Genomic DNA, 12,256 nt, shown 5'->3' on the forward strand with positions numbered 1-12,256 from the left:
TGCCCTATTGGGCAGGTGCCTGGCCACAGCGTCCCTGGTCCCGCAATGAAGGAGCCAGCTTGGCCCATCTCAGCTGCCAGTGTGGTGAGAGGGAGGAGCCTCCAGAGAGGGGGCATTTGCTTCCCAGGCCTGACTTCCAAGGGTACCAGGGCAGCTGGAAGCCAATGTCTGTCCAGTCCTCCCCGCTAGACCCTTTTTGGGCAGGACCCTGGCAGAGGGAGAGCCCCTGCTGTGCAGGTCCCTTTGGAAGTCGAGGCTGCCTCCCCTCCCTCTCCTGCGGGCCCACCCACGCTCTCCTGGCTGCAGGCCAGCTGGCTGTGCCACCCACCCCATGTTGGGCAGAGGTCCTTGTGGGGCCCTGGGGGCTGGCCGAGCTCTATGGGGCAGAATCCCCCCTGGGGCAGCACCAGTCATGCTGTCTGTCCAGGACAGGACATTCTGTGGTAGGAGGGGTCATCAGGGCAGGCTGGCAGGGTCCTCTGACCCTCCCTTTGTGGGACACTTGAAAGGGGTCTGGGAGCAAAGAGGGATCCAAAACCAGGCCCAGGCCAGGCCCAGCAGGCCTTCCATGCCCTCCTGCCTGGGACTCAGGGACCCACCTGCCTGCCCTGTTTCCCTCAAGACTGCCCTCCACACCCGCCTCTCCTGCCACACCCCCTTGGGAGGGGCACCCGCCAGGTGAGCCATAAAGAGGTCCCTCTGGAGCCAGTGGCTACCAGGATGAGCCCTTGGTGTGTCTTGTTGCTCTCACTCACCCTGCCCGAAGCCCTGCAGGGGCAGGACCCAACCCCCAGGCCACACATGGCCAACTTCCAAAGTGAACAGGTACAGGGTCTCTTGAGGGAGGGGGAGGGGAGGCAGTGGGCTGGGACCCAAGTTCAAGTTCATGGAGGGGGAACACACAAAGGCTGGCGGGTACTGCCCGGGAATCCAGGCAGGCGAGCCCTGCTTTCGGGCTCCCCTGGCCTCCAACAGAAAAGGACCCTGACAGACATTCCTGGGCCGCCAGCTCCCTCCTGTAGCTCCCACTGGTCACACCTTCTGTGCATGCGGGGAAACTGGGGCTGCAGAAGGCCCCTGGCGATTGGCTAGGTCACCCAGTCCCTGCCAGATCCAGGACAGTCTGGCTGCCGCCAGTGCCATTGCTGCAGGCCGGATGCTGGGGCAGCCGCCTGGGCGGGATCCTGGTTCAGCGCTGCCCCGGGCGTGGGGGGAGGGGACTGCTGGCCCTGCGATCCCGTCCTGTAGTTCCAGGGGCAGTGGTTTGTCCTCGGCCTGGCGAGCAACACCTACAGGCGGGAAGACCGGGCTCTGCTGAATTCCTTCTCCACGACCTATCAGCTCAACAAAAAGGGCCACTTTGAGGTCTCCAATGCCATGACCCGGTAAGCGGGCTGTCCTGTGGTCTGAGCAGCTGAGGGTCTGGGTCCTCTCTTCCAGGAGCCATCAGGGGCTCCGTCTCACCACGGGCTGCATGCCACGTCCTGAGGCCTCTGTCCAGGCTGCTCAGTGACTGGCTGACCCAGCCCAGCATGCCCACAGCGGGCAGTGCATGTGGATCACAGCACAGGAGGCCGAGTCTACGGCCCCACTCTGGCTGGACCGCGGTCGGTTCTGCCCATCCCCGCCTGACTGTCCAGGCAGGTTGCCATCCCTGTCAGGCAGCCCCAGAGTTCCCGCAGGTTCCCAGGCCACAGAGGGACTCCGGGGACAGCCTCTGACCGGCCCTTCTGGAGTCATGTGCTTCTCCTGAACCAGAAGCTGTGCCTGGGACCATGTGGGCCCACGTGCTCTCGGGGGGCCTACCTGGATAACGAGCCCACCCCTGATTGAGGACAGCCTGTGGGAACTCCGGGGATGCCAGGGACAGCACCCTCTCCTTGCAACCCCTTCCTGGCCTGGAAGCCTTGCTTCTTACCTGGCTGGCTTGCAGGGGGAGAAAGGGGGCCGGGTGACTTCTCTGATTAGGGCTCTTGGAGTCCAACCAGCACCTGCAGATCACTGAAGTGAGGGGACTTTGCCACACAGGCCGGGGAGCCGAGGCCGAAGCATCCCAACCTCTGAGGACTGGGAGTTAATCAGCCTCCTGCCGTGGGCGCTCAGCCCCCAGGAGACCGGGGGTCACCTGCGCAGGGCTGGTTGCATTCAGAACCCCTCACAGGGCCTCAGTTTCCTGGGGGTCTTGCTTGCCTGGGTTGGGTCCAGGATTGATGGGCTGGGAGTTGGGGGTTGGGGGAGCAAGGGGTCCGGCCTGGCCCGCTTGCCCACGCAGCTCCTCTGAGCAAGCACGCTCCTGGGAAGCCCTCCACACTGGGTGCTTTCCTACGGCCCAGGCAAGTGACACGCAGGGTGGCCAGCCTGGGCCAGTGATGGTCTGCCCTGGGTCCTCTATGCCCCACCCCGCACTGTCTGGCCTCAGCTCCAGCCTTGCTTGGCCAAGCCCAGGGCTCACGGGCTGGGGTCTAGCCACGCTGCCCAGAGCAGGGCTGACCCAGAAAAGGCCGTTCTTCTCTCATTGCCCCCTGTGGACAGGGGCCTCCTTGTCAGGCCAAAGGGCAGCCGCCTATGTGTGGACCAGGCAGGGCTGCCAAGTATAGACTGAGGGTCCAGGGCTGAGGGTGCCAGCCCAGGAATAGGTCTCCCAGGGGGCCTCGGGCTGGGCCAGCCAACTTCCACAGCCCTCCCTGCACCCCCGCAGGGGCAAGCGCTGTGACACTTGGTCTTATGTGCTGACACCGGCAGCCCAGCCTGGGCATTTCACCGTGGACAACAAAGGTGAGGCTGAGGGGGGTGGGAGGCGGGGGCTGGCCAGGGGACTTGACGCCTGTCCCCTCAGAGCCCGGCACGTTCAGCGAAGACGTCCAGGTGGTGGAGAGCGACTACACGGCCTCTGCCCTGCTGCTGTCCGTCAGACGGGCGGCCGGCCAGACCATCGTCAGGATCAGCCTGCTGGGTGAGACCTAGCCTGGCCCTGGGCCCTGCGACAGCCCTGGTGGAGGCTGGGGACAAGTGACCCGCCCGCCACCGAGCTGGGTGGCTGAGGGCTTTCATGCATCTCGGGCACAGGCAGAAACTGGAACCTACCCCTGGGGACGCTGAGACGGTTTGCCTGCCTGGTGCAGGCTCAGGGCCTGACGAGGGACAACATCGCCTTCCCGGCTGCGCTCGGTAAGGGCGGGAAGGGAGCAGGCAGGCTGGGGGCAGGCAGCACGCTGCGGCACGTCCCTGCCCTCCCTCCGGACACCCCTCCCTCCCGCCCCCAGGCACCTGCCTGCTCCCCTCGTGTGGCATCCCTCCTGGGCTTTGCCCACTGGCTGTCCCTCATCTCTGTGCTGCTGTCCCTTACCCCAGCAGACCAGCTGCCCGAGCCTGCCTGCTGAACGTGCCTCCCCTGGCCCTGCCCCTCCTCCACTGTCCACATGAATAAAGGCGCTGTCCAGGAACCGGAGTGCCCGACGTGGCCTTGGGGTCGGTGAGAGGCAAGGGCAAAGGGGCCCGGGGCAGGGCAGGGTCACAATAGGCCCTCCACCCCAGGACGGACCCCCAGCTGTGTACTTCTCCAGGCAGAGCTCAGGGCCGCTATGAGGGGCTACACGGGGCCAGGGCACCTCTGAGCACACAGGCAGGGCGGTCAGGGCCCAGGACAGGAGCAGGCCTCAGGTGGAGGACCCAGGCTGGGAGGGTGGAGGTGGTGGGGCTTCCTCTCTGGGGAGTGGGGATGAGTAGCCCTAGGCCTGGCCCCCACAGGCTGTAGAGAGGCTGTGGAGAGTCACAGAAGGTTTGAGGCCACGAGCCAAGATCCCCACCCCAGCCCTAACCGTGTTACACCTGTGAGGTGACCGTCCACCCGCTGCCTTCTGCCCTGCCCAGCCCACAAGGGCAGCCCCCACTCAGCCCTCATCTTGGGTCTCAGCCCCACCCCACACTGAGCAAGTGGAGCAGGTCACCACCCAGAACCAGCAGTCCCCGGCCTTGCTAGATAGCAAAAAACATCCAGAGATAGCCCGCCCAGCTCCTGACTGCACTACCACTCAGGAGGGGCCTGTTTAGAAATCCCTGTGAAGGCAGACCTCACCCCTGGGCAGTTGAGCCAGTTCTGGACACACTCCCTACTGGGCAGCTGGTACAGGAAGTTTCCGGAATGGGATTGGGGCAGGGTCCGCACAGGCCCTGTGCCATCCCTGATAAGCCCGACATGACCAGCCCCATGCTGGATCCGGATGGCACCTCAGCGGAGCTGACCACACCATCCCACGTGGTGTGCACCTGGCTGCCCGGCACAAGCTGCACGCGGAGGAGCAGCCTCTTGGAACTTCCTTCTGTCCCAGATACTAGATGGCATCTGCCACTGAGACGGCTGTGAATGCCTGTCTGCTGTGTGGTTGCGTGGGTGCACGGTGGTGGTGAGTCTGTGGGGCTGGGGTTGGGGGTGGAGGTGAATGGATGGGGTGGTGGATGGATCCCTGGGCAGTGGCGAATGATGGATGATGGCAGATGGGTGGATGTTTAGATGGACGGGTGGGTGTGGTGGATGGTGGGTGAGCGGGTGGATGATGGACAGGTGGCTGTGGTGGATGGTGGTAGGTGGGTGAGCGGGTGGATGATGGACAGGTGGGTGGGTGGCAAGTGGATGTTGCAAGGAGGTGGCAATGGACGATGGGTGGGTGGTGAGGCATGTGGGGTGGAGGGTGAATGGTGGTGGGTGAGTGATTGGACAGATGGCTGGCTGGCGGTGGGTGGATGGTGAGGGACAGATGGACGAGGAGAGTGTTGGTGAGCGAGAGGGATATGCTGTGCTCCTTGGTGCTGTGTCGGAAGCCTCAGGTTAGAGGCAGTGAGCTTGTCTGGACTGAGGTGCGTGGGGAGGTCCCGTGCATGTGCTGACCAGGACGTGGCCTTGGGGCCAGGAGCATCCAGCTGCCTTGCTGGAGTCCACCCTGGAGGCCTGGGAGGGAAGGAGGTGTCTTTGGGCAGAAGGGCCATGCCCGGGTGGTCCTTCCCACTTGCGCCTGGAAGGGTCTCTGCCCTGTGAGGTGGGCTGGCCTGGCTGGACCGGCCCCTAACCGCCCCGTTGGCTCCTCTGGCTCTGGCAGGAGGAGGCTGTGCATTTTTGTTGGCGGATTCCCCTGCCCCGCCCCAGTGAGGTGTGGGCATGCCTCTCTCCCAGTGGTCCCCAGTCCTGGGCAGAGCCCGTTCTCTGTTGGTGGCCAGCCCTTGCGTGTGATTCTCGGTTCTGGGGGCGGCTGCCACCTCCTCCCCTTCCCGTGTCTTCTCCAGGCACGCACCTGCCCTGCGTGCGCAGTCCTGCATCCTGTCTGAGGGAGCCCCTCCCCAGCCTGCCTGCGGGACACTGCAGCTGAGCCAGGCACAACCAGAGCAGCTTGCCCGCCCATGTGTCACTCGCTGGAGTCCAGCCAAGCAGCTCTTGGGTTGGGGCCTCCTGCTGGCCCTTCTTGGCCAGGTTCCCAGGGCTTCTATTCAAGTCTCTCTATCTTGGCCTGAATGGAGTCCCTCCCAGGACACCATTTGGGCCTGCTGGGCCAGCAGCCAGCCTGCCCCTCCCACGGAGCAGGGCCAGTGAGGAGCAGGTGGGCTGTGGGTGGAGTGATCGGTGCCAGGGGCTCGTCCATGGCCCTTGGTTGGTCTTTGTGCCTTTGGTGCCCACGGACCCCTGGCCTTGGCCCTGACAGGTGAGGGGTCCTTCCCCAGGGGCTGACCTGCCTTGAGACAGTCTGTCCTCAGCCATACCGACCGAGTTTCCACCAAGGCTGCAGGGAGCCTGGCCATGCGTGGCAGCCTGCCCCGGGCAGCTCAGGGGACCGGAGTGCCTGTGCCCCTCAGGTGCTGAGAGCCAGCAGGTGTGGGCTGGGCAGGTGGAGGCCAAGCTCAGGAGCATAGGCCGGCTGTGCCCAGGCTGAGGGGACTGCAGGCTGCTGGCCAGGAGGCCAAGATCTGCCTGGGAACCCCCAGCAGCCACGTCCGTCTCCTTGGGACCAGAAGGTGGCTTGAGGAAAGGGCCCTTACACCTCCAGAGTGGCCGTGGGCATGGTCAGAGCCCTGCAGGCCCGTGGCTCTGCTGGGGTGAGCCTCAGAGCCAGCCTGTGGAGCCAGCCTGACAGGCACCCGTGCAGCCAGTCGACCCGCTGCCCAGCTGCCCATTCCTGTCCCTTACCTGCAAGCAGCTCTGCAGACACCAGGCCCACTGTCCCTGGGACCCTCAGACCTTGTTCCTGGCCACCCAGGGCCTCTGGCCCGCTTCCTCTCCCTCCTGCCCACCTGGCAGCTGACAGCACGCAGCGACCCTGTGGACTGTCCCCACAACACCTCTCAGAGGACACCTATCTTCCTGAGGCCCCAGTGCAGGGCCCCCTCAAGAACCTGGAGGAGCCAGGACTGGACCCAAGCAGCCGGGCCAGGACCTGGCCTCGTGTGCCCAGGTGCAGAGGGATAGCTGCCTGGCTGGATGCTCCTGCCCTTGCCAGTCCCTGGGATGGGTCAGAGAACAACTGAAGCCTACTTTGTTCCCTTGACATGCAGAGCCTGGGACTAAGGACTCAGTGGGCCCATGAGGATGGAGACCACCCTGGTTCCTGCTCTGCACACCAGCTACACCTGGGCCTGTCCAGGCACAGACACAGAAGGCCACTTTGGAGCTCAGGCCCTGGGTCTGTGCCTCTGAGAACAGTGTGCTCTCTGTCCTCACCCAGGACTCTGTCCCCAGGGCATTGCTGCCAGGGCGCCTGAGGCGTCCATATGCTTGGAGGGCAGGCCCAAGTCCGGTAGACCAGCTGACCAGCTGGCAGCAGAGCAGTCCACAGCGCTGAGTGGGCTGTTCCAGGGAGAGCAGCCCCAGCCACAGGGGAGGGATGGCCCCCAGGCCTGGGTCCCATGGCACAGGCTCTTGGGACTCTTTGAAACCCAATGTCTGCTGGGCTTGGCCAGGAGTCATGGGGAGAAGCCAGGCCAGGCAGACAGCTGGGCAGGAGGGGCTGCTGAGGGGCTCAGGAAGGGGACTCGGGCTCAGGGAGGGGACTCAGACTCAGGACACATCAGGGATGCTGACCTTGGGGTCCCACGACTCCCCTCCAACTGTGAGGGGGGGAAGGTTGAGACACCATCTCCAACTCTTCTGTCCAGACCCGGGCCCCTGTGCACGCACACACACACACACACGCACATGCATGCACACACATGCACATACATACGCACATGCACGCACACGCGCGCGCACACGCACACACACACGCACATGCATGCACACACATGCATACAGGCACATGCACACACATGCATATACACACATGAACATACATGCATACACACACGCACATGCATGTGCACACATGCACACACATGCACACACAGGCAGGAGGCCCAGAACAGAGGGGAGGGGGAGGAGGAGGAGGCCAAGACTAGGGATCCAGGCTGGACAATGTCTGGAGCCATGAGGTACAGGCATGGTGTATGGGGGACAGGGCCCGGTCCCCCTTGAAAGATTCTCAGGCCTGGGAGGCCAGGGTTCTCAGACAGAAGGGCTCCTGGGAACCTCCTGGATGTCCGCCCTAGTGCCTAGGCCTAGAAGCTGAGCCACAGGTGGGTGGTGGTTGGCCAGTGCTGTCCCCTCTGCTGACCTCGACTGTGCCTGTACTGAGGTCAGGCTGTGCAGCTGGCTTGGGAGCAGGAAGAGTCTTGCTGGAACCAGGAGTGTCTTCTCCAGCCCCCAGGCCAACTCCAGGTGTGACCTGGACTGCATGGGCCCGCCCGGCGTGAGTGACAGTCATCCCACCACCTCACGCAGCAGGGGGCAGCAGCCCTGTGAGTCTGTTCAGAAGCTCCCACTGGACCTGGATGCACAGTGGGCAGGTGGGAGGCTGGCCAGGCAGGACAGGAGTAGGACGGGGGCTGTCTGTCTGCCTGGGTTGGCCTGTGCAGGTGTCTACCTCTGCCAGTTCATCGGCCACCGCTGGACCTTGCCTGGTCATCCACGTCAGCCGCACCAGAGCTAGTCAAGTGAGTTGTGAAAAGGCTCACCCCCTACAGACTTGGATGGAAACTAAACGGAGAGAGATGGAGGGGCCGGGGCCTGGCCTGGGGACGGGGACAGGTGCGCAGGGCACCACTGTGTCCTGCAGAGTGGTGTGCTCAATGTAAGACACACAGCAGAGGAGAACGAAGCCAGAGGCACAACCAGAACCCAGGTGCCATGAAGGGTCAGCCCAGTACAGCGGCACATGCCTCTAATCCCAGCGCTACTGGAGACTGAGGAGGATTGCAAGTCAGAGGCTAGCCTCAGCAACTTAGGGAGGTGCTGTTTCAAAAACATAAAGAAGGCTGAGAATGTAGCTCAGTAGTCGAGCACCCTTGGGTTCAATCCCCAGTGCCAAACCAAACCAAACCAAACCCAGAATGTTGTGTTTTAGTGATTATAACAATGTGTCTTCGGCCCCGAATAGGCCACACACCCACATCATGGCTAGACAATGTCGGCCCTAATTACTCAGCTTTGATTGCTACGTGGAGACTGGAGGCTGGAGGCGTGGAAGCCTATCCTGGCTGCTCCCCAGCAGGCTCACCTTAGTTCCGTGTCCTTGGCACTGTGGTCATGGGCTCTGGTCACAATGTGCCTCCTGACATGCCAGCGGGGGACCTTACAAAAAGATGGGCAAGATAAGACCATGAGGCACTTGTGGCACCGTGGGCAGAAGGTGCCATCCTTCAGGAACGGAGGAGCCCCACGTCCCTCTCTGTGCCCCAGCACCAGCCAGGCTGGGGCGAGAGCACGCAGGTCTGGGCTGGTGGGCCCCGATATGCGTCTCTGGAGGACATGTGTGGGGACCAGGCAGCTTAGCACTGTCACAGAGCAGCTTCCTGCTACAGTCGGGCTCCTCAGAGCTGGCCACCACTGGACAGGGCTCCAGAGGGACAGAGGTGCTACTTTCCAGGGATGCGCTGGGGGTGTCATGAGAACCAGGTGCTGCTGTCCAGCCCCCTGACCTCTGGACCTCCCCGGAGGCATCTCCTGGTGCACCTTGTGTCCCACGTCCCCTCTCCGGTGTGCACTCTGGTTTCTTGGTGACCTAACCCACTGCCCAGAAGAGTGAGGCTGGGGACGGTACAGAGGGAGGTGGCAGGAGGGGCAGCGGGAAGGAGCGATGGTGGGAAGGAGGAGGAAGAGAGCTGGAGAGAGCAGCCAGCCTTCAAGTGAAGAGGAGCATCACAGCAGAGCCTGAAAAGTGGAGCTGGCAGCAGGGGCTCGTCTTGCCCCAGTTGAGAGTCAGACGAAATGGGAAATGTCTCAAGGCCCCGGAAACTTGCGGCACCAACACGAGAAGAGTGGGCAGATCAGGAGGCAGAGTCGCTGCCGCGGAGGCCCAGGTGGTGAGGGGCCACTGCGCCCCTGTGGATGAGGCTCAGAGGGGCTGCCCCGGCTGCTGACGGAGGCCATGGCCCCGTGGGCCTCCCATACTCTGCCCTGGACACTGCAGGTGAGACGCTGGGCGTCCTAGCCACCTCTTCTGGACCACTAGCAGGCCGGAGCCTGGGGCAAGCTCTTCCTCTGGGTCTCTGTGGACAAGGGACCAGGGCAAGGGAAGGGCCGCCTAGCCTGGCCTTGTTGAGCCCCAGCCGGGACCGACCCTGGGCTGGACCCCTCCTCTCACCGCCTCACACTCGATCGCGCGAGCACAGTGAACGTGGCCTAGCTCTTCCCAGGGAGACCCACCCTCCTTCACCCACGAGAGGGGCTCTTGTTCCTGTCCCCGAACCAGGACTGCTGGTCTCAAGGCCCCGGCCCCTCCCTGGGGCCATTCACCCCTCAGCTCCAGTTCCGCTGGGTAGTCTGTTTCCGAGGCTGAGGCTGAGAGCTGAGCTCCACGGCCGCGTCGTGATGCCCAGGGAGGGGCTCACACAGAGCAGAGAGTCCAGGAGGCTGCCCTCGCAGCCAGAGGCCAGAGCCTCCATCTTTGCCCCATTTGCTTTCTTCTTGCGGGGGACAGAACTGGGGCCTGGTGCAGGCTGGTCACTGAGCCACCTCGGCACCCAGGCAGGGCTTTCTCTGGTGAGGAGTCCGAGAAGCCCAGAGGGACTTACCTTCCTGGACCTCCCACCTTGGAGGGTTTCGGTTTCCGTGACCTTCGCCACTGGGCCTGGAGGTGCCAGAGGCACCCGGGAACCCCGGCTCCGCACTCACACGCCTCGCCCACACAGCGGCCCCCCAGCTGGGTGACTGGGACGGGTCTTAGTCAGCTCAAGACGCCTTTGGATGCTGATTGCTTTGGTGGTATGAAGCCCCCAAGCCACCAGGCAGAGGCAAAGCTGGGCAGGAAGCAAAGCCCTGTGGGTAGCTGGGCACCTGCCGGGGAGCTGCCCCTGGATGGCTCCGGGCCCTGGACTCTGGCTACAGGGACACAGGCCCCTGCTCATATCCACATTCCCAGTCAGAGTCTGTCTGCCCTGTCCCTGTGGTCTGGAAGCCACCCCTGCCACCTTCAGGCTGCCGTGGTGGGGTCAGCGTGCCCATGGTGGAGCCCGGTGTGCCTGGCCGTGCTGAGTGGGAGACAGATGCAATGCTGTCAGGGAACTGGACAGCAGGCGGACCCCTCCTGGACCCCTCTGCCTGCCTGCCGGCCCATGTGGGGGCACTACAGAAAGGACAGAGGCCCTTCTCAGAGAGCTGTGGAGGAGGTCAGGCTTGTGAGAGGATACTGGGGAAGCGCGGCCACCCCTGGCCCCTCTCAGGTCCTGCAGGGTCGTGGGCTTCCAGGGGTCTGGCAGGGCTTGTCCAGGAACTTTGGCCCAGAGGTGTGGTTGGGCCTGGGGCCTGGGCACACTGTCCCTCAGGTGGGCAGCCTCCTGCTGGCCCCTGCTGCTGGGCCCTGGGTGGTGCCTGCCCAGCCCTGTGGGCCAGTACACCTGGCTCCCAGGCCCTGGACTCTCTTTTTCTTGGCTTGAGAGCACATCTCCCCGTCCCCTCCTGGGCCTGCTGGCTCTGGACCGGCCCTGCGGCCTCCAGAGCCGAGTCTGCAGTTGAATCAGGAGGCAGGACTTCGTGGGGGCCTGTTCTGTCCGCCCGTGTTCAGCCCGCGGCTGTGGAGCTGCACTGGAGTCCCTCCTCCCATCTCAGACCCTGGCGCCCTCCCTCCTGGGGCCTGAGGCCCACAGCTGCCCCCTCTTCCTTGGGGAGGCCCCATGTCTTCCTACCCGGGTATCCCAGGATGTCCACAGGGTCAGGGTTGCTTGTTCCCTAGCAGTGCCCCACCCAATGCAGGAGTGACATGGGGCGTCCCTCTGTTCCCCCTCACCCTTGGGGAAGGGTGGGGTTCACTCCTCCCCTCTTTGCAGGACTCTGTGTCTGGGACTCCTCACTGGGAAGGGGGTGACTTTGGGGGATCTTAGGGAAGGGCAGCCCAGGCCCAGTTGCCCCAAGAGAGGGTCTGAAGCTGATGCAGGTGGAAACCTCTGGGGACAGGGCCAAGTGAGGTCCCACCTGAGCTTAGCCTGGGAGGGAGACCCTCAGCCTGGGCCCTGCAGACCCTCTGCGCACACAGGGCTTTCCAGGCCTCCCAAGACTGCGCTGCAGGTGGGGTCGGCCCTTCCCACAGAGGGCTTGGGAGGACGGCGGGGGGGGGGGCCCAGTGGGTGGCACATTGGAGTGTCCAGATTCTGCCCTGGGGCAGCTCAGGAGCGAGGAAGATGGTACCTGGTGAGCAAAACCATAGCCAGAGGCAGACAGGGCGTTCTTGGCCGTTGAAGGCCACCCAGTCAGGGCTCAGGGCAGGACCTTGGCTGGGCTCCCATGAACCGCAGCTGCCGAGGTCCCCAAGCTGCCGAGGTCCCCAACACCAGGAGCCCCGGTGGCTGAAGGGCAGGTTGCTCAGCAACACCCAGACAAGGGGCAGGGCAGGAGCCCTGGGGACCCCTTGGTGTCCCCTCGGCAAATGGATGGAGTGTGCTGGAATTCAGAGGGTCAGAGGCTCGGCCACCTGGCGAGGAAGCCGTGGTCTCCAGGCCGTCTGGGAGGTTGGTGCGCATGGGCACAGGCACACAGCGCAGGCCCCCTCTGCCCACGAGCGTCTCTGTCCCTCCTGAGGGACGGGCTGGGTGCATCAGCCAGGAATGCTGGCGGAAAGCTATTTTGTTTTGCAGGAAGTCGTCTTGCTTCTTGGCTTCGTGTGGATTAACCGGGAGCTGGGGTTTTTCCATCCTGGCCTCCTGGTGATTGGCGCATCCCTGGCCACATCCACGAGAGGCTCTGCCC

General features: G+C 63.9%; 1 protein-coding gene across 15 annotated transcripts; it reads left to right on the top strand.

Annotated features, from left to right (window-relative positions):
• Positions 1 to 686: 686 nt before the first annotated feature.
• Positions 687 to 5,773, top strand: LCN12 (lipocalin 12). 15 transcript variants are annotated; one of them, XR_013759586.1, is made up of 7 exons: positions 687 to 825; positions 1,249 to 1,385; positions 2,699 to 2,953; positions 3,067 to 3,168; positions 3,355 to 3,472; positions 4,204 to 4,403; positions 5,278 to 5,773. XR_013759586.1 is itself a non-coding variant. In XM_079112854.1 (6 exons), the coding sequence occupies exons 1-6, from the start codon at positions 721 to 723 to the stop codon at positions 3,378 to 3,380; spliced, it is 564 nt and encodes a 187-aa protein (XP_078968980.1). In that variant the 5' UTR covers positions 687 to 720; the 3' UTR covers positions 3,381 to 3,955. The 15 variants fall into 15 exon arrangements, 9 of the variants coding, with proteins under 9 accessions (XP_078968980.1, XP_078968984.1, XP_078968979.1 ...); XR_013759587.1 differs by having other exon boundaries at positions 3,355 to 3,468; XR_013759588.1 differs by having other exon boundaries at positions 3,355 to 3,468; positions 4,329 to 4,403.
• The last annotated feature ends 6,483 nt before the right edge of the window (positions 5,774 to 12,256 follow it).

Source organism: Sciurus vulgaris (genome assembly GCF_902686455.1).
Source record: "Sciurus vulgaris genome assembly, chromosome: 15".
NCBI lineage: Eukaryota > Metazoa > Chordata > Mammalia > Rodentia > Sciuridae > Sciurus > Sciurus vulgaris.

Coding starts and splice junctions, on each gene's coding strand:
- LCN12 (XM_079112851.1), top strand. CDS start 721: ATGAGCCCTTGGTGTGTCTTGTTGCTCTCACTCACCCTGCCCGAAGCC. Junction 1,386..2,698: donor GTCTCCAATGCCATGACCCG/GTAAGCGGGCTG, acceptor GCACCCCCGCAG/GGGCAAGCGCTGTGACACTT. Junction 2,954..3,070: donor CGTCAGGATCAGCCTGCTGG/GTGAGACCTAGC, acceptor GGGCACAGGCAG/AAACTGGAACCTACCCCTGG.